This window comes from Neophocaena asiaeorientalis, unplaced genomic scaffold (assembly GCF_003031525.2).
Source record: "Neophocaena asiaeorientalis asiaeorientalis breed wild unplaced genomic scaffold, Neophocaena_asiaeorientalis_V1.1 scaffold1418, whole genome shotgun sequence".
In the NCBI taxonomy this organism is placed as follows: domain Eukaryota; kingdom Metazoa; phylum Chordata; class Mammalia; order Artiodactyla; family Phocoenidae; genus Neophocaena; species Neophocaena asiaeorientalis.
In genome coordinates, this window is record NW_020173227.1 from 96,416 (window position 1) to 116,902 (window position 20,487).

Genomic DNA, 20,487 nt, shown 5'->3' on the forward strand with positions numbered 1-20,487 from the left:
TGCGCGGGTTGGTCCGCGTGCTGAACCGCTCCTTTGAGAAGGCGGTGCACGTGCGGGCCTCACACGACGGCTGGGCTTCCTTCTGCGACCACCCAGCGCGCTACGTCCCGCGCAGCCCGCCGGGGGCAGGAGCGGGAGGACCTGGAGCAGGAGATCCCATCCTGGATCTGGGCCTTGGCTTGGGCCCCGGCCAGGCGCCCGCCTCCTCGCCCGACGACGGCGGCCGCACCGACCGCTTTGCCTTCCAGCTGCCCTTTGCTGAGGGTGCGGGCGATGGGGCGCGCCTGGACTTCGTGGTGCGCTATGAGACCCCCGAGGGCACTTTCTGGGCCAACAACCACGGCCGCAACTACACAGTCCTGCTCCGGATTGCACCCGCTCCCACACCCACTGATGCCGAAGGGCTGCCCCAGCAGCAGCAGCTGCAGCAGCTGGAGCCACAGCCCGAGTGCCAGGGTCCCGTGGAGGCTGAGGCCAGGCAGCTGAAGAGCTGCATGAAGCCGGTGAGGCGCAGGTAATGTCTGCCAGCGCCACCTCCGCCAACGCAGTGCTGTGTTTAGGATGGAGGACAAGCATTCCGACCCAGGAGCCCCTGAGGCCTGCTCTCCGGGACAGGGAGGAGGGCGCATTCAGTCAGTCGGTCAAAGAGTAATGGAGACCAAACATGTGCTAGGCTGTGTTTTAATTACTGGGGTTTCATTCATTTATTGAATTGCACTGTAAAGCCCTGAACAAGACAGACATCTTACCTGCCCTCAGGGAGCATACAGGCTTTTATGAGAGACAGTTTGAAAAAACCAGCAGGTGGATAAGATACAGACGAATAAGTTTAGCTGCTGAGAGGAAAGTAAAATAGAGTAAGGGGACAGTTTGGGAGGGAATAGCTGCTTTAGGTAGGGTGTTTGGGGAAGGCCTTTGAGAAAGTGAGTCCTGGATGCTGATAAGAGTTATGCACAGATATGGGGAGGGAGAGAGTTTGTAGAAAAGGGAACAAGGAGGACTTTCTGAGGAGGTACTGTTTAAACTGAACCTTGAATGATAAAGAGGAATAGTTTTGCACATATAATGGGAGCAGAGGTGTTCTAGGGAGAGAGAACAGCAAGTGCAAAGGTCCTGAGGTGGGACTGAATCTGGTGTGAATGAAGGGTAGTGTGCTGGAGTGGAGAGAACTGCAGTGATACGGTAGTGTGGACCAAGGTCCTTACCCGTGGGAGGCAGGGAATCTGATCCCCATTTGATGGAGCAGGAAGCCAGAGTTCTAGAGGGAGAAACTGGTTGAGGAAGTGATGGCTCCTGGCTTTTCCAGTTTGGCCATGTCTGACCTTGAAGCCTGTGCACTCTCTTTACTGTTTTGCTCTAATTTAGTCTGATATCTACTGTGGAGTTGAGGGGCTGAGCCCCTGCTCTCACAAGAAGCAGTGGCTCTGGCAGAGGCAGAACCAGATGGGCCTGGACTGGAAGCTCTTTACCTTTGTTTTTGCTGCACCATCTGTGACCGTTCAGGGCTTGGGAGAAGGAACCACTTAACCCCAGAAGCCCCTGATACAAGATCCTCCTGGGTTTTCCCTGTCAAGCCATGAGTTCTTCAAGAGTAGCAGCTAGGCCTGATTTTGGGGGGAATCACCTAAGTCTAACCTGGCATAAGTAGATTCTCCAAGCACATGTAGGAAATGCATACATTTCCCTGCTCCTGGGAGGACTGGAAATGGGAATGGGAAAATGCTGTTTGGACCTTGCATATGCTTGATCAGAAGCCTCTGGCTGCAGCAAGATGTTTGTGATCCTGGAAGGGCCTTAGGCTGTGAGTGGTTCAGAAGGGTCTAGCCTGGGGCTTGTGGGCAGATGTGCCTGGGTAAGTGAGCAAGCAGACAAGTACCTACTTACCAACCTGTGTTGGTAACAGTAACCTGAGACTATCTGAGCAGGGTAGGCAGCATGGCTTTCCTTACAGGCGTAAGAGTGTGGATTCTGACATCAGTGCCTGGGTTCAAATCCCAGTCCTGTCATCTGTTAGCCTTATGATCTTGGCCAACTCATTTAACCACACTGTGCCTCAGTACCCTCATCTGTAAAGCAGAGAGAATTATTGCAGCTACTTCACAGGAGATGAGTAAGAGCACTCAGAACCAAGCCTGGCTCTTAGTAGTGCCGTATAGGTGTCAGTATTAATGCTTAGGGAATCACAGATAGTTCCTTGGATTCCCCTCCCAAACTCTGCTCTGTCCATCACCAGCTGTGTAGCTTTGCCTCAGTTTCTTCATCTGTGAGCCTCCGTTTTCTCATCTGCTAAAGGGGAATGACAGTCAATTTGTGTGCTTGGATTAGACACAGCAAGCATGGGCAAGGTAACTGAAGCATGGTGTTAGCTTTGAAAGATTAACAGTGGCCAACATTTACTGATCTCTGTGTTGAGAGCTTCAAGTTTGTTCTCTCCTGAGTCCCACTGTGCATGCTGTGTGGTGTAGGTGCTATGGTTATGCCCATTTAATAGAGGGGGAAACTGAGGTAGCTCAGAGAAGTGAGCCAGATTGTTCAAGTACACTCAGCGAGTGAGTGATAGGACCAGGGACAAGACGGTAGGGACATTTTTTAAAAACTACTGTTCCTCTTGAAGGCCTGATAGGATTCAGGGCAAATTCTGCATTTCGCTCCAGGTGTTCCCATGTTCCTAGCATGTCTTGCTTTCCTTCTAGCTTTTTTTTTTTCCTTTATTGATCTTAAGTGTGAAGCTCAATAGATTTTTACATATGTATGCCCTTGTGAAACCATCACCCAGATCAAGATATCCAGCCATTCCAGTGCCCCTCGCCTTAATTTCTGTCACTTTTCCCGAGTCGTCATTCCAGCTGGCTGTCGTGGGAGCCTTGTCTGTAAGACGTGTCAGTTTGGGTAACAGAGTTTGGTCATTTTAGAGTGTGAAAGGAAGGGAACAGAGAAATCAAAAGCTTGCAGGGCCAAGGTGGGTGGGAGGGTGTTTTTCTTTTAACATACATGGGTGGTTTTAAGGAGAAATTGAAGCAGCCCGTTCAGACAATTGTTTTGGTATCTGGCCCCAGGTCTGTGGTTCCTAACATGACTTATGATATTATTTTAAGTGGGCAGATGGCTTTTCGATAGCTTCTTTATCTTGATCTCAGCTCTTGCAAAGGGGAGGTCGGTGCTCATTGCAAGATCAGCGATAAGATTTTCTTTGTAGGTCGGTGGCTTTCTTGGCGAGTACATTTCAACTTATTATTGTTTTAAAACCTGCGTGCTGCCGGTGACTTGGAGTGCTGTTGGAGAACAGCCGCTGCCTGCGACCCAGCCCTTCTGGGAGGTGGTAGAGGATCTTAGGGGATAGCCTCAGCCTGCGGGAGCCCTGTTGTAGAGGGCTTCCCATTCAGGAAGTGTTGCCTGCAGGTCCACTGTGCACCAGCACAGCCACGTCACGTGGGGACACGGGAGAAGCCTGTGCTAGCCCTCAGGATACAGCTCAGAAACTGAAATGGCTGCATTCCTCGAGTTGCTGGCCCAGGCTTTTGATAACCCTTAGGCTTAGAGCTGATCCATCAACAAGCATTTATTGAGGGCCTACCATGTGCTGGGCACAGTGCTAGGTTCAAACAGGGCCAAAGATGCAGACTGGCGCTAAGATGTCAAAGGGCCGGTGGTGGAACGGGGTGGGAGGGGCAGGGATGGAGGGTTTGTTGTACAAGACCTGGCAGAGACCCTGCGGAGTATTTGCGTTTACAGTCTCATCTAATCCTTTCAACATTCCCTGTGAGATAGATGGTTTCGATCCCTCTTTTCTGGATGAGCAAACTGAGGCTCCCAGAGTCCAAAATCCCAGGGCTGGTGTGGGGAGGAGAGCCCTCCAGGTCTGCCTTGGCTTAACACCCTTGGGAGGTGTCCTATTCCTTTTAAAAATAAAGACCAAGAAAGTTGCAGCATGGCTTTTGAGCACCCCATGACCTCTCCCCCAGTCTGGCCTCCAGGGCATCTAGTCTCACTTCATGCCATCCTCTGCCTTCTGAGCTTCTGTCACTGTGGTCTTTCCAAGGTGCTTTCCCCCTTCCTGCCTCAGGGCCTTTGTCCATGCTGTTTCCCTCATCAGGAATGTTGGTCCGGTTCCCACTGCAGTCTCATTTTGATCCTTCAGTTCTAAGAGTGCTTCCTCCTGGAAGCCTGTCCATCCCAACCACCTCAGGCCTGGGTCTTTTTATAGCAACTGACCAACCAAGCAGGCAAGCCCTGTTAGAGAATGTCATAGAGCAGAGGAGATGAGCATTGCCACAAATCCAGGGTCATTTTCCACCCTGCCTGGCAGTCCTACTGTTTTATTCTGATCCACTCTTGTCTCGTCCCTGAGGTGACTCTTTCAAATGTTCTTTACCTTCAGACTTCCTGCTTCAAAAAAACAAGTAGAAGCTATAAGAATGGAACTCCCCACAACTTGTAGCCCCCAAGCCTGCAAACTGATTTCCCTCCTTTGTGTTACAGGGGAGGAGGGGGGTCCTTTTCTTCCCTCAGGCCAGTCTCCCCATTTGTGCTCTGGGTTCCAGTTTTCTGCCACTTGCTCCAGAACCTGACATAATCAGTTACCCTTTCTCTCCTGGCAGCTTTTCACTGCCCTCCTCGCTTGAGCCTGTCTATTGGCCTTTATACATGCCAGTGTCTCTGCTGTCTTAGAAATCTGTGCTTTGACCCCACCTCTGTCCCCACTGCTCCTGGCCAGCACCCAATCACCCTTCTCCCCTTCACTGTCCACCCCCCTCTAAAGAGTTGCCTACACTTGTCTTCTCCACTCACTTCTGCCCCTGCATCTGCCAGATTCCATAGGTGGCTTTTTGGTGTTCTTGAAGTGGTTGAGCACTCCTATTTAAAACACTTTCTTCCCTTGCCTTGGGACCATCCTCTGCTGCTTTTCCTCTGAACTCTCTGGTTCTTCTCTTTCTCCCTACTCTTTCCTTCAGCCTCATACATACAAACTCAGTATCTCTACTTGGCCGATGTCCCAAAGATGCCTCAAACTCCCCTTGTTCGAGATTGACTCCATCACCTCCATAGAGTCCTCAGCAGCCCCTCGCTCCCTGACCCCTCCATTGCTCATTTTCCTTCTAAGCATCTTAAGCCCTCCCTGACCCTGTAGTCTGGGCCAAGGCCCCTTGTTCTAGGGCATTCTTTCCTTTTCTGAAGGCCCTGACCTCAGTTTGTAGTTAGACCTTCATTAGGGGATTATCGGATGACCCTCTCTGCCCTGCTAGACTGTAAGCTCCGTGAGGGGTAGGGACATGGTCTGCTTTTGTTCACCACTGTATTCCCACAGGGCCTGCCACGGTGCCTGGCACTTAACGGGTGCTCAATAAATGTTTGTTGAAAGAATGAGTGTGAGTATCTTTTTTTGATGTCTTCCTGCACGCTAAATTGTAAGCTTCCTAGTCGGGTTTGCTCACCATTGTGTCTCCAGAGTCTGGCCCTGGGCTGATGCACAGTAAGCCCTCAATAATTTTTAGGTGTACCTGTAGCTGAGTGGATGGGGACCCAACTTGCTATCTGAGTTGGCAGTTGGGAAATCAGAACAATCAAAGTCGAAACAGGATGGGCCAGGGGTCATCTCAGTTGTCTGGAGTGAGGATTTTAGTGTGAAAGTGATCCTCTTTTCCACGGAAAATTGATAGGGCATCATGGTCGAGGGATGTGGGCCTGAGGCCACGTGTTATGAAAGCAGCACAGCCAGAATCTGAGCTGGGTGCTCCTGCTCTGGTGCCCCAGTTCTCAACTGCTGTGCCGGGCTGGGTGATGTGTCTTACCAGCTGGGCAATGCTGGGCAAGTTGCTTTCCTCTTCAGAGCCTCAGTTTCTCTCAGTGGGAATTTGGAGTGGAGTACTGTTTGTTAAGCACTTTAAAGGCGACTTTCAAATATTTCCTCAATCTGCCTAACAGCTCTCTGAGGTAAGTATTACTATTATACCCTCTTCACAGATGAGGAAACGGAGGCACAGAGAGGTTAAGTAACTTGCTCCAGGTCACACAGCTGGTAGGTGGCAGAGCTGGGGTTATTCAAAACTACATGTCATGACCCTTTATTAAGATGTGAAATAAATTTACTGGATTCCAACAAACATTAAAAAAAATAGCATAGAAAATAATGAGTGCATCACAACACGTAGTAAAGGTAAGCGTTATCTCATTCAAAGAACAACTGGTTTTCAGAGAGATGTATATATGGGTGTGTGCTGGGTTATGATGTAAAACGTATTTCTTACCGTGGGTCACGGCCAAATGAATGAAGTCATTGCTGTAGCAGAAGCTCATAGCACAACAAACTGCTCAGCTTCCTCCCTCTGCCCTGCTGGATTGTCCATAAGTCCCAGAACTGACACTGACACAGACTAGCTGGGGAAGACAGAGAAGTACCCCACATAACTTGGTGGCTTTCACAGCCTCCTTCAAACCCTGTTGTTTTTAGAAAGCAGATGGCTCAGGGTAACTGGGATTCCAAGTATCTCGGGCAGATTTCCGAAGCCACCTGTCCCCTCGGAGAGTCAGCGTTATCTTCAGGCTGACTGCATGGGAGCTGGGGTCTGCTGAGTTTCCCTTTGGGTTTCAGTGCATGACCCACTTTGGGCTGGCCAGGTTCTTTGAAAACACGAGTGTTGGGGGTGCTCTCAGAGGACTTGGGTGGTGGTGGCAGTGATGTGACTGCTCTGAAAGTCTGCTTTGCTCTTCTCCACAGAGGTTGTCAGCCTTCACTTGCTCACTCACTCTCTGTGGCGATTGACTTCTTTGTTCTGTCTTGGCTGGCCTAGGCTGGGGCCCACAGCAACTCTTTCTGAAATCTCACACCCTGGTCTCCCTGGGTGCCTTCTGAGGTCAGGCCATTGAGTCTCCTGATGGCAGGAAGACTTTTCACACCCAGGAGACAGGCATGCAGGCCTGACACGGCCCATCCTGGACTACACTGTCTTGACTAGTTCTCACGAGAGCGCCCAGAGGATGAGTGTCCAAGATGCCCCCTGGTCTGTGCTCCGGTTCGTGACTGCCCACTGCCCTTGAGGCAATACCACGTGGCGTGTGTGGGGTTGGTGCCAAAAGAGCAAGTTTCCTTCTCGAAAATTAGCAAGCATACGGGAGGTACAGTTTTGTTCTTAATCTCCCTCCCCATTTTTCTAAGAACCCCTCTTCTCTGTTACTGATTAGTGAGTCAGTATACATTTGTACTCCATTTCTTTCACTATCCTCCTTTTGATTAAAGTCATAGCTGCCTCCGAATATTTACTGTGAAAGACAGTTCAAGGATATTTAGTGTTTTTTTTTTTTTTTAAGCCCACAGTTTCACACACTGTCTTCAAAATGGAACCCTCTTTGGATGTTATCAGTGTGGTGTGTAGTTAGTTAGTAGGTGTAGATACTGTTCCTTGAGCCTCAGTTTCTGCATTTGGGAACAGTTTCTGCAAAGGGAAGGGTGTTGCTTTGAAGGAGAGATGTGAGGGTTTTCAAATGACTTGGTGTATCAATGAAAAGGGCCCACGGTGGAGGAGGTGAACAATAGATGCTGTGCCTCCTGCTTTCATCTCTCTGACTTTGGAAGTAGGGAGAGTGACCTGTGTACTTCTGCTGACTTCGTGGATTTGGGGATTGGCTGAATTACTTGACGTGATTTTTGGATGTTCCCCCTCTTCTCACCCTCCCCGGCTTTGGAAGAGATGTTCTGGGGGCTGAAGGATTTGTTTTGTATTTGTTTTTCTTCTCTCTCTTTTTCCTTCAAATGGACCATGAAGTTCTTTTCCTGCTGGTTGGCTGCATCCTGAGTTCCCCTCTCTTCTCTCTCATGTACATCTAGGACTCTGGAGTGGCTTTTAGAAGCCTGGTTATCATGCACCTGCACTGGGCCAGATGGCAGGGGAAGGCTTGCCTAGCCCTGCCCTGGGAGGAGGGCTGCCTCTCTGTTTGTTTGCGGGTCTTGAGGATGCTTGCTTTAGAAGACCCTAGGAAGATGACATTTTCTCTAATGAAGGACTACACTAGCAAAAGAAGTCAGCAGAAATTGTGTTGGGCCACAAATCCAAAGACCTGGATTTTTGACCTACTAAGGGGAGTGGTGCAGAGCCAAGCCAATTTGCTCCGAATCCCCCTTTCTCATCCGTGAAGTGCAGGAATTGATGGCTGGGCTCCTGGAGTCACCTACTTCATGCCCTGTAGTCTTCTGACTCAAATACCTCTGGTGTGATGTGTGAGCCCTAGTCTGTGGAGAAAACCAGATGGTCCCTTCCAGATCTTCCAGACTCTAGATCCATGTACATGGTTCAAGCTTCCTCCCCAAGGGTGCTAATAAAAACCAGTTCTTGCAGCTATTTCTGTGTCTGGTGGTCTCCTAGCCACATGTCCCCTGAAGGCAGGGAAACTGGGAATGAGAGTGTGGGCAAAAGGCAGATCAAAAGCAAAGCTTGAATGAAGGTGGAGGGAGGGATCTTGTCCATTATTGCTGCCTCTTTCTATCTGCCCTGGAAAGGATTGGAGATGAGGCTGTGGTAAGACCCCAGCCTCCCTCATCCAAGAAGGAGCAGTTTGTTGGTTGAGAGCACAGACTTAGGAGCTGAATGACCTGGGTTTTGATCTTTGCTGCATGACCTTGAGCCATTTACTTGGCTTCTGTTTCACCATCTGTAAGATGAGGATAATAAAACTGCCTACTTCAAAAGAGTAAAAGTACCTATCTCATAGGGTTCTCATGAGAATTAAATGAATATATGTGAAGCTATGCTACGAAGTACCATAGTAAGCACTATATTCAGGTCAGCTAGTGATATTCTGTTTCTGTAGGTAATTGTGAAGGTAACTGATTATGTGTTTTCAAAAAAGTTGCAACCACTTACCGAAATGTCAACATCATCCTGTTACTTCTGAGGAAGAAAGAAGGTTTGAGTTATTACCTCAGCTCTTTTCAGGTCTCCGCATGTGTTTTAGTTAATGGTTCCCTCATTTGCCTTAATTTGTAAGCAGTTGATACTCATTGGTGAGAATGAGAACAGCGATTTCTCCATGATCCTCATGCCCTCACCCCTGGCAGGGATTGACTGAAATACCCTTGGTTTCCACCACTCAGACCTTGGGGTCTGACTTGCCTGGCAAATGAGGAAAAAGACCAACAAATATCTATGCTTGATTCAGCCCCTGCTCTGTGCCAGGCCCTGGTGTCTGGCTTGATGTCATTTCCCTCGACTGCCCTGTGTTTGCTGTACACATGCTGGCTCCCCTGTGCTCCGTTTTAAGGTGAGGAGGGTGAGGTTCAGGGAGGTTAAGTGCCCTGCCAGGCTGATATGTTGATGGGTGGAGGGTTGGCGGAGGGACCTAGGCCTCTGTGATCTCGGGTTACTGCCTTTTCCGCTGACCTCCTTCCCATTCTCCAGTTGCTTCCTTCCTTCCCTTTGCTGTTTCCTGTGCCCCACAGTCCTTGCTTGCCCTTTCTTGGAAAAGATGGTTTCCTCCACAGCCAGAAGTATGCTCTAAAGAAATGATCCAAAATGTTCACTAAGCTATGCCCAATGATGTCTGCCAAAGTCTGCTTTGTGGGAGCAAGATGAAGGAAACAACCTAGCTGCCTAGTAGGAAGGGAATGGCTACGTACATTAAGGTCAGCCCATGTGATAGGGGTAGTAAGCAGCCATTTCAAAGGTTTACAAAAGTATGTAATGCTGCTTCTTACTGTTAAATGGACAAAGCCAGCTGCAAAATTATGCCCGCAGAATCTAAACGATTCACAGAATGTGTGGAATGAAATTTTCCAAAATGGTAACGATGGTTGCCTCTGGCTGATGTGTGACTTTTCTCCTGCTTCCTTACGCTTTCCTGTATTTCGTCAATTTTCTACAGTGAGTGTGTAGGACTTTATGACCAGAGGATAGAAAGAGGCAGCAGAAGAGAAAACAGCAGCTGTCAGGTGAGGGTGGGCCAGCAGAGAGGCTCAGAAGGTGCCGGTAGGTGGCAGAACCGGCCTTTCAGGGCATCAGATCCATGCATTCTCTCCTCCGCCCCACAGGCCTAACGAGGAGGAGCTGAGGATGAAGAGTGCAGACGATAATACCCCTGCTGTGGGTAAGCAATTGGCAGGCTGGGGACTTTTAGCTTATATTTAACATTTCTTTCTTCCTCCCCTTTTCTTTCTCCACAAATTAAGACGCACCTTCTGCCTTAGACTGTCACAGAAAGCTTCAGAGGCAAATCTGCCAGTTGGCTAGAAGAGTATATTTTCTTAACCAAACCAGGCTTGTTTATACCCTTGCCTGGCCCCGACGCTGTCCTCTTCTTTCCAGCAGAGCGTCCTGATGTCCAGGAGTCAGTGGGTCCCTTGGTGGCCCCCACGCCTCTCCGTCCGTGGCCCCAGATGACACTTCAGGTAAGCAGGCCTGGCAGCCTCTGGATGGACAGCCCGATGGGAGGCTGGGTGGTGGGGCTGACTTGCTCTGGGTCTCCCCTAGGTTGGGGGGTGGCCCCCCAAATCAGAACTTGGTGGCAGAAGGGTAGAATGCAGTTATTTGCCTGGGCTTATAGAAATGTCATTTGTTAGTTTAGCAAATATTTATTGAGTGCTTGCTCTGTGCCAAAGACTGTTAGGGACACTGGTAATACAGTAATGACCCAAACACTGTCTCTTCATGGGGCTCACTTACATTTTAGTGGAGTGAGACATAATAAAACAAAATAGCAGTTAAAATATATGGTATTTTAGATGATGATGAGTGCTAAGGAAAAAAGAAATAAAGGGATAAGGAGAGAGAGAGAGAGAGAGTGTATGTGTGTGTGGGGCGGGTGTTGGGGGAGGGAAGACGTTTGCAACTTCAGATTGGGTGGCCAGGGAAGGCCTTGGTGGTCAGTGAGATTTGAGAGAAGATCTGAAGAAAGTGGAATAGTGAGGCATGTGGATAACTAAGGTAAGGGAAGAACATCTCAGGCAAGTGCAAAGTCCTCAAGGCGGGGCCATGGCTAGTATGTGTGAGGAAGAGCAAGGAGGAGGCCTTGCAGCGGAGCAGTGAGTGAGGGGGAGCGGCAGGAGGTGAGGTGGGAGAAGTGGAGGCACAGATACGAGTGGCCAAAAAAAAAAAATAATAAATAATAAAAGTAAAGAAACCAGTATAATGAATCCACATATACTCATCACCCAGCTTCAACAAATTTCAACACGTCCATTCCTACATTTTTCTATACCCCAGCCCCTCCTCTCACCTTCCCTATGGAATTATTTTGGAAAAAATCCAGACTTTATGTCATCCTTGAATACTTTGGTTTGTATTTCAGAAAATTAAGCACTCTTTAAAAAAGCCCCACAATGCCACATTACCCCTCAGAAAATTAACAATAATTCCTTAGGATCATCAAATATTTGGTCAGTGTTCAAATTTCCTTGTCTCATAAGTATTTTAGGGTCCGAACAAGGTCAATACATTGTATTTGGTTGATGGGTCTTTTTAGATTTTTAAATCTGTCTCACTTTTCTTGCAATTTGTTTGTTGAAGAAGCCTTGTTTGTCCTATAGAGTTTCCCACAGTCTGGATTTGGCTGATTGCATCCACGTGGAAACACATTTCTACTCCATTTTTATTAATTTATTCTATTTAATTAATTTCATCTAGTATTAAATTTAATTACTATTACTTTTATTAAATATAACCTGTTATTATTAAATTAATTTAAATAGAATTGATTCTACTTAATTCTATTTCCATTTTATTTATTAGCTGGAATTCTTCTCTAAAGAAAAACTTTCTCACATCAACTATTTGGCTACCTTGAGCATATATGCCCTGAGGGTATATAGTTTGTATAGAAAAAGCTGGATAAATACTTAAAAACTTCCCTTTTATTTACCAGTTTTCAGAAGAAATGAACTTCTCCAAAGGTGACCAATTAAGGGTTTTAAGTTTTGGGGTGGCATTAATAACTCATAAATTTTAAACATATTTGATGAGTTTCAACCCATTGCACCTATTTATTTATTTTGACACTTAAATTGAATTGTCTCTGGCCAGTGGGAGCTTATTTTCATTGGCTCTAGAGTTCTTTTGATACATCCCCAACATTCTTTGAGCACTTTCTCACATTCTTGTATGTCAATATGTCCCAGCCTCATCTTGTACTTTCCCTGCCCCGAACCTGGGAACAGTCATTTATTTCAGAAGCCCTGATTCCTTTCAGTGGAGAATGGTATTTAGAAACCAAGATCTGGGTGCTAGATGTGCTTGTTGCTACTAGATTGGTCATTGTTTCTAGGCCTTGTCAAAAGACAGGGCTAGGAAATAAATTTTGTTTAAAAGAGAAAATACATGAATTCATATGGATATTCTGGATATGTTTTGGAGGTCAACCAACAGTAGTTACTGGTAGTCATTCACCAGATATTGGTGCCCACTGAATTCCTCAGCTTTATGATCTATAGGAAGCCCCCTTTTATTCTACCTAATTTTGTTATTTTAATGTAGACATAGTCTTTGGAGTTAAGAAAATTATAGTTCTTTATGGAGTTTTCACTTGGAAACACCTGTGGGGCTGGATGTGCGCTGTCACCAATTCTCACTGTCTCTGCTTGTTCCATCCCTTCCTCTTCTTCATTCCCTTCCCTTTCTCTCCCCTCCCTCCCCCCTCCCCCTATGGCTCCAGGTTTCTGAAGTTACAGTGACTGGCAAACCCCCAGAGGAAGGTGATGTTCCCAGAAGAAGTCCACCTGTGGCTTTCACAGAGGTCCCACAGGCACCGGCCATCAGGATTCCTCTCTCTTCCTCCCTTTGTGGCCTGGGTGGCTCTCCCAGGGACCAGGCCTCGGGGCCCGATGCAAGTGAGGGGGCAGCTGGGCCTTTCCTGGAACCCAGCCAGCGACAGGTGGAGGCTACGTGGGAAGTATCCAGAGAGAATGGAAGGGGCCGAAAGGACCCCATAGTGGGAGCTATCATGGATGAGACCCCCGGGGGTCTGGAGGTCGTGAGTGGGTTGGAGGAGCTGCTTGGCGAGGACACCATTGACCAGGAGCTGGAGCAGCTCTACCTGTCCCACCTGAGCCGCCTGCGGGCTGCCGTGGCTGCTGGTGGGACAGGAGGTAGTGGGGAGGGCCCCACAGATGGGGGGGTATCTCCCAGCCATCCCCTGGGCATACTCACGGACCGCGACCTGATCTTGAAGTGGCCTGGCCCCGAGCGGGCCCTGAACAGTGCCCTGGCTGAGGAGATCACGCTGCACTATGCCAGGCTGGGGCGTGGTGTGGAGCTCATCAAGGACACCGAGGACCCTGATGAGGAGGGGGAGGGGGAAGAGGGGCTCCCCATCATACCCTCCAGCCCAGAAGGGGACACCCCCAAGGAATCGCCTCCGGAAATCCTCTCTGGGGCCCATCCTGTGGTAGCCACTATGGGAGATGTGTGGCTCCCGTGGGCAGAAGGCTCAGGATGTAACAGCCCTGTGGTTCTGAGTATGGAGGGTCAGTTCACTGGGGCTCCAGAGAAGGGGATGGGCAAGGACTCTGACTCTTTGCATGTGAATAGGGTGATAGCTGGGGTGACTGGGTCACCAGGGGGGACAGAAGTCCAGATGGAGTTTACCACTGAGTTGGCAGACAGATCGGTTTCTGTATTCGGCAAGGAGCCAGCTGCTCCAGTCCTGCAGGGGCAAGATCTCCCCCTCCTTGGTTCCTTGGGGGCTGAAGTCTGTCCTTCCAGCCTGGCCAGGCCCCATGTGAGCTCCCAGGATGAAGAGGGTTCAGGCCCAAGCCTTGAGCCCCCAAAGAGGTCTCCAACCCTAGCAGCCCCTGCAGAGAGTGTGTGTGTATTGCCTCCCCAGCTCTGGGGGCCCTTGACCCAGACTCTGGGGGTCCTGGCTGGGCTGGTGGTGGTCCCCGTGGCTCTGAACAGTGGTATGTCCCTCCTGGTGCTTGCGCTGTGCCTCTCTCTGGCCTGGTTCTCGTAGGAGCTGCTTGTGAGATCAGCAATAACAGGTTCCCCCTCTCTGGGGAGGGGTAGCCCCTCCCCCCAGAGGGTTCAGATGGGATGTGTGGCCTGTACAGCGAAGGGTCCTTTGCTTCTGAGAATGCTTGACTGGAGAGAGGCCTTCCTGTCCCTTAGCTCTCCAGTCAGCATGGGGCTCCCTGCGGTGATACCAGTGGAGAGAAACAGCATGGGTGGATGGTGTGAGTGAGAACTTTCAGAATGGAACTGGGCATGTCCTCCCTTCCCATCCCGCCCCCCCCCCAAGCCTGTATTTATTTTTGTATAATTCTCTGGATGAGGGAGAGTGGTCATGAGCTGGTCTTGGGGCACAATTACCCAGAGATATATTTATTAACAGCCAACCTGTGCAACCTGCTGGAGCTTTATTTTTAATTTAATTTATATAGAGTACCTATTATTATATGCCACAATACAGCTCTATGAGAAACGATGTGTCGTCTTGTGCAGTGTTCTGTGTGGGTCTGAACGTGCAGGGTGGTCACGTTCTGTGGGAGGACCACGGTGGGGAGTGGGTAGGGGTGGGTGGGATGTGGTCATTGCCTGCTGCTGCTGCTTCAATATGTCCTTGAGGATCTGTGTCACCTCATCTTATGGTACTAATCCATGTGGTCTGGTGGCCTTTGGGGGGCAGGTCCTTTGGTCTTTTTCACATTCTGCCAGGGAGGGAGGAAGAATGGTGGCCACATGAGTGTTTGGTGTCACATACATGACCGCATGACATGTGGTCAGCTGTGGTTGAGGGGATGTTTGTTGTGGATCAGCCACAAGGTTTTGAGGTTAGTGGAAAAAAAAAACCCAAAACACAGCCTTTGACACTAGCAGGGAGAGCCCTCTGCCCTCAAGATTGAGGAGGCCTCAGAAAGGACAGAGGACTTAATGTGCTGTGAAAAATTCATTTCAGAGTTGCTGTCCACAGACATTGCATTCTAACTCAAAACTGGAAACCCAGAAGCTTTGAAAGGATAGATGTATATACTGCATGCAAATAAAAAACTCTGCATAGCAAAATAAAACACCATATATTTGTTTGCTTCCCTTCACAGCAAAACTTTATACCAGCTTTCTTCAGTCCTTCTCCCCCAGGGCTCCAGTGCTTTTCCTTAACCACAATTGGATTTTTTGCCCAACCACTTCAGCAAAAGTGCTGAAGTCACTGATGATATTCACATTGTTCTATCAACAGTCAAGTCTCAGACCTCGTCTTACTTGACCTATTGGCAGCCTTTGACACAGTTAACCATCTCCTCAGCCTTGAAATCCTTTCTTCACTTGGTTTCCAGGATACCACGCTCTCATAGTTTTCCTCTTTCCTCTTTCCTCACTGGCCACTCTTCTAGAACACTACCTGGCACATAGTAAGTTCTCAATAAATACCTATTGAATGAAATAAAAGAACAAACAAACGTATGTGGGAAAATATAGAGACACGGCTAGAGAACTTAGTTGGTCATTCAGTGGTTACAGCTCACTTTAGTTCCACAAGTGTTGACGTCTGCTCTGCTCTGAGGACACAGAGGAAGGAGCCCACAGTTTAGTGGGGGAGACAGACGCAGAGAAAGAATTTCAGTGCAGTGTGGTTAGTACATTAGCAGTGATGGATCCAGTGAGCTGCGGGGACCCTGGGACAGATGCTTAGTCCACTGTGGGAACTCTGGAAGCCTTCTTGGAGGATGTGGTACCTGAACTGCATTTTAAAAAACAAGAAGCGGGAATTCTCTGGTGGTCCAGTGGTTAGGACCTGGTGTTTTCACTGCCAGGGACCGGGTTAGATCCCTGGTCAGGGAACTAAGATCCTGCAAGCCGCGTGGTGCACAAACAAGCAAAGCAACTCCCCCCACCCTCACCCACAACAACAAAAACACCACACAAAGCAAGAAGGAATCCACTAGGTGATGAAGGGGAAGAGAGGGCAGTCCAGTAAGAAGGAATAGCATTGCAGAGGTCTGGAAGTGGAAAACAGCTAGTGAAAACAAATTCAACACACCCATATTTCACCTTTCAATGAGCATATTCTGACTTTGTCAAATATCAAAGTCCAGACATGTGTCTGTGGCCCTCCACTGATGTGACAACTTGCTCAATGTCCAAAAAAGCAACTTTATGCCAATTGGGTTGAAAATTAGATAAAATGGACAAATCACTACAGACATATAGCTTGCCAAAACTGTCTCCAGATGGCTTCACTGGTGAAATACTCCAGGAATAATAATTATTATTTATAATAATTATTTATAATAATAATAATTCCAATTTTATAGAACCAATTCCAGAGTGTAGAAAAAGAGGGAGCATTCCTAATTCAATTTATGGGGCTGCTATAACCTTGATACTAAAACCTGATGAGTAAGAAAAGAATATTACAGAACAATCTCCAGAAGATAGATGTAACTATTTTAAGCTAAATGATAACTGCCTGTCTTAGTCTGTTCAGGCTACTATAACAAAATAGTGTAGACTAGGTGGCTAATAAACAACAAACATCTATTTCTCACAGTTATGGAGGCTGGGAAGTCTAAGATCAAGGTGCCGGCAGATTTGCTGTCTGGTGAGGACCAACTTCCTGGTTCCTAGACGGCTGTCTTCTCGCTGTGTCCTCACATAGTGAAGGGGCAAGGTTGCTCTCTAGGGTCTCTTTTATAAGGGCACTAATGCCATTCATGAGGGCTCCACTCTCATGACCTAGCCACCTCCCAAAGACCCTACCTTCTAATACCGTCACACTGGGGATTAGGTTTCAACATACGAATTTTGAGGGGACACAAACATTAACTCTATAGCACTGCCTAAATCCAATATATTAAAAAAGAATAATATGATCAAGTTAGATTTATTGTAAACCTGTGATGTGGTTTAGCACTTGAACTCAATCAGCATAATTTGCCTCATTAGCAGATTAAAGGAGACAAACCACAATCATCTTAATAAATGTAGAGAAAGGGTTAGATAAAATTCGACATCTATTCATGATTTTAAAAATCTTAGCAAATTAGTTGAATAAATTTTCTTAAAGGGTATCTACAAAGATTTACAGTAAATGACAGAAGTGAAATGTTAAGAGCTTTGATATTTGGAACGTGGCAAATATGCCTGCTATCACCATTTCTGCTCAGTATTGTACTGGAGGGTCTAGCAGGCACAGTAAGGCAAGGAAGAGAAAGAAAATGTTTAAAAATTGGAAATGAAGAACAGAATTGTCATTATTTGTAGATGATACCACCGTATATTTAGAAAATCCAAAATAGTGCATGGATAAATTATTAGAATTTTTAAGAATTTAAGAAGATTTCTGATACAAAATCCATATTTAAAAATCTATTGCTTTTAGGGACTTCACTGGTGGTGTAGTGGTTAAGAATCCGCCTGCCAATGCAGGGGATACGGGTTCAAGCCCTGGTCCGGGAAGATACTACATGCCGCAGAGCAAATAAGCCCGCGGGCCACAACTACTGAGCCTGCACTCTAGAGCCCGCGAACTACAACTACTGAGCCCATGCACCACAACTACTGAAGCCTGCGTGCCTAGAGCCTGTGCTCCACAACAAGAGAAGCCACTGCAACGAGAAGCCCGCGCACCGCAATGAAGAGGTGCCCCTGCTCACCGCAACTAGAGAAAGCCCATGCACAGCAACGAAGACCCAATGCAGCCAAAAATAAATAAATAAAAAAAATTAAAAAAAATGCCTTTAAAAGAACTATTGCTTTTATATGCTAACAACAAACTAAGAAAATTTTAATAAAGATACCATGTATGAACTACTTAGAAATTAACAAAAGAGGCCAAGATATTTTTTGGAAAAATATAAAACCTTATCGAAAGACATTTTAAAAGACTAAAAAGGGACTTCCCTGGTGGTGCAGTGGTTAAGAATCTGCCCACCAGTGCAGGGGACACGGGTTCGAGCCCTGGTCTGGGAAGATCCCACATACTGTGCAGCAACTAAGCCCGTGTGCCACAACTACTGAGCCTGCTCTCTAGAGCCCACGAGCCACAACTACTAAAGCCTGCGTACCTAGAGCCTGTGCTCCGCAACAAGAGAAGCCACCACAGTGAGAAGCTTGCGCACTGCCATGAAGAGTAGCCCCCGCTCGCCACAACTAGAGAAAAGCCCGCGCACAGCAATGGAAGACCCAACGCAGCCATAAATAAATGAACACATAAATAAATAAATAGATCAATCTATATTAAAAAAAGACTAAATAGATATACATGTTCATCGAATGGAAGAGTCAATGTCATAAAGCTGTCAGTTCCCTCTATACTGTTTTATAGGTTCAATACAAATACAATCATGATTTCAATAGATTTGTGTGTGTGTATCCTAACAAGTTAATTCTTAAATTTATGTGGAAGTGCCAACTAGCCAGGGCACCCATACTTATTTTAAAGGTATAGCAATTAAGATGGTGTGATATTGGGCTCCCCTGGTGGCACAGTGGTTCAGAGTCCGCCTGCTGATGCAGGGGACACGGGTTCGTGCCCCAGTCCGGGAAGATCCCACATGCCGCAGAGTGGCTGGGCCCATGAGCCATGGCCGCGGAGCCTGCGCGTCCGGAGCCTGTGCTCCACATTGCTGCAAGGGTAGACAAATAGACGAGTGGTCTCAGAAACAGACCCATTCATAATGTAGACAGAGAATAGGTGGCCAAGGAGGTACTGTGAAACCAGTGGGGAATGGTTGGACTTCTGATAAATGGAACAATCAGTTATCCATATAGAAAAAAAAAATGAAATTGGATCCTTACCTCACAACACAAATAAAAATAATACTAGGTGGATTGAAAACCTAAATGTGAAAGGCAAAACCAAAGAGCTTTTTAAAAAAATATTTATTTATTTATTTTTGGGCTGCATCGGGTCTTAGTTGTGGTGCGTGGGCTCAGTTGCTCTGCAGCATGTGGGATCTTAGCTCCCCGACCAGGGATCCCCTGCGTCCCCTGCATTGCAAGATGGATTCTTAACCACTGGACCACCAGGGAAGTCCCCCAAAGAGCTTTAAGACTTTAAAATAGTAGAATATAGAAGATAGGAAAGTTTTACTTAAATAAGACAGAAAAACACTAAATGACAATTATAAAACATTCAATTACATTAAAATTAAGAATGTCTATTGATCAAAAAACACCGTAAAGAATGAAAACCACAAATTGGGACACAAATTGGGAGAAGATAATTGAAACACATTTAACTGATGAAAGGCTCAAATCTAGAATATATTAAAAACTAAAAATAGAAAAACCAGAAGTGCCACGAAGTATATAAATAAGTTGTATGTTCACAGAATGGAATATTGTACAATAAGAATGAAAGATCCACGAATACATGGAGCAAAAGAGGCCAAACATAAATGATTGCACACTGTATGACCCATTTACACGAAGTTCAAAAACAGCCAAAACGAATCCATTGCTAGTGGTAAAATTATAAAGAAAATCAAGGGAATGATAATGACCAAGTCATAATAGTGTTCACTTCTGGTGGACGGAGGAATATGATTGAGAAGGGACCCAGGGGACTTCTGGAATGTGGATAATGGTATACTGCTTGATCTGGGTGATTGTTCATGGATGTGAAATTCATTAATATTCTTTAAGATGTACATTTCTCAGGTTAAAAAAAAACCAAAGAAACAACTAAAAATGCAGTGAGAATGGGGAGTAATGTGACACTCTGGGACTCCTCCACACAGGGTCTCAGCCACCCCAATTTCCTTGTCTAGACCACAAAGTGTAGACTACTTCCTTCAGAACCTCCTCTGGTGTAAAGAATGCACTTGAGGACACGGGGAGGGGGCAGGGTAAGCTGGGACGAAGTAAGAGAGTGGCATGGACTTATATACACTACCAAATGTAAAATAGATAGCTAGTGGGAAGCAGCTGCATAGCACAGGGAGATCAGCTCCGTGCTTTGTGACCACCTAGAGGGGTGGGATAGGGAGCGTGGGAGGGAGGCTCAAGAGGGAGAGGATATGGGGATATATGCATACATACAGCTGATTCACTTTGTTATACAGCAGAAATTAACACAACATTGTAAAGTAATTATACTCCAATAAAGATGTTAAAAAATAATAAATGTGTAAAATTAAAACATAAATAAAACCAAAAAGAACCTCCTCTGGGATCAGGGTCCTCTTGCCTTCCGCCCTGGAAGGTACTGAGGTTCCCTCAGCCCTGTCTGTGGAAGTCATATTTGGGGGAATTGTTTATTCTTTATCTCCTGACACCAGCCGTGGTGTGGAGACAGCTGTCTCTGAGGGGATGGAGAAGGTCTGCCCATTTTGTCCTCAGATGTTGGAGTCCATCTCCCCCTGGACCTCATTCACACTCATAATAACTGAGGAAATGTGGTTTTAGAGCCTGGTAAATCTCATTTAAAGGCCAGAACCCCAAGTCCTGGTTGTGTGACCTTAGGCAAGTCATCTATTCTCTGCTAGCTTCAGTTCCTCATTCATAAAAGGGGGCTAATACCCACTGGGCTTTGGAGAAAACATGTGTAATGGCCCTCACTCATGACCAC

At 47.0% G+C, this 20,487-nt stretch overlaps 1 protein-coding gene across 2 annotated transcripts; it reads left to right on the forward strand.

Moving 5' to 3' along the window:
* The first annotated feature begins 6 nt into the window (after positions 1 to 6).
* On the forward strand, positions 7 to 14,401 carry PPP1R3F (protein phosphatase 1 regulatory subunit 3F). Of its 2 annotated transcripts, none has more exons than XM_024745233.1 (4): positions 7 to 514; positions 10,019 to 10,074; positions 10,293 to 10,375; positions 12,634 to 14,401. In XM_024745233.1, the coding sequence occupies exons 1-4, from the start codon at positions 495 to 497 to the stop codon at positions 13,927 to 13,929; spliced, it is 1,455 nt and encodes a 484-aa protein (XP_024601001.1). In that variant the 5' UTR covers positions 7 to 494; the 3' UTR covers positions 13,930 to 14,401. The 2 variants fall into 2 exon arrangements, with proteins under 2 accessions (XP_024601001.1, XP_024601003.1); XM_024745235.1 differs by having other exon boundaries at positions 365 to 514; positions 10,296 to 10,375; positions 12,634 to 14,267.
* Positions 14,402 to 20,487: the final 6,086 nt, after the last annotated feature.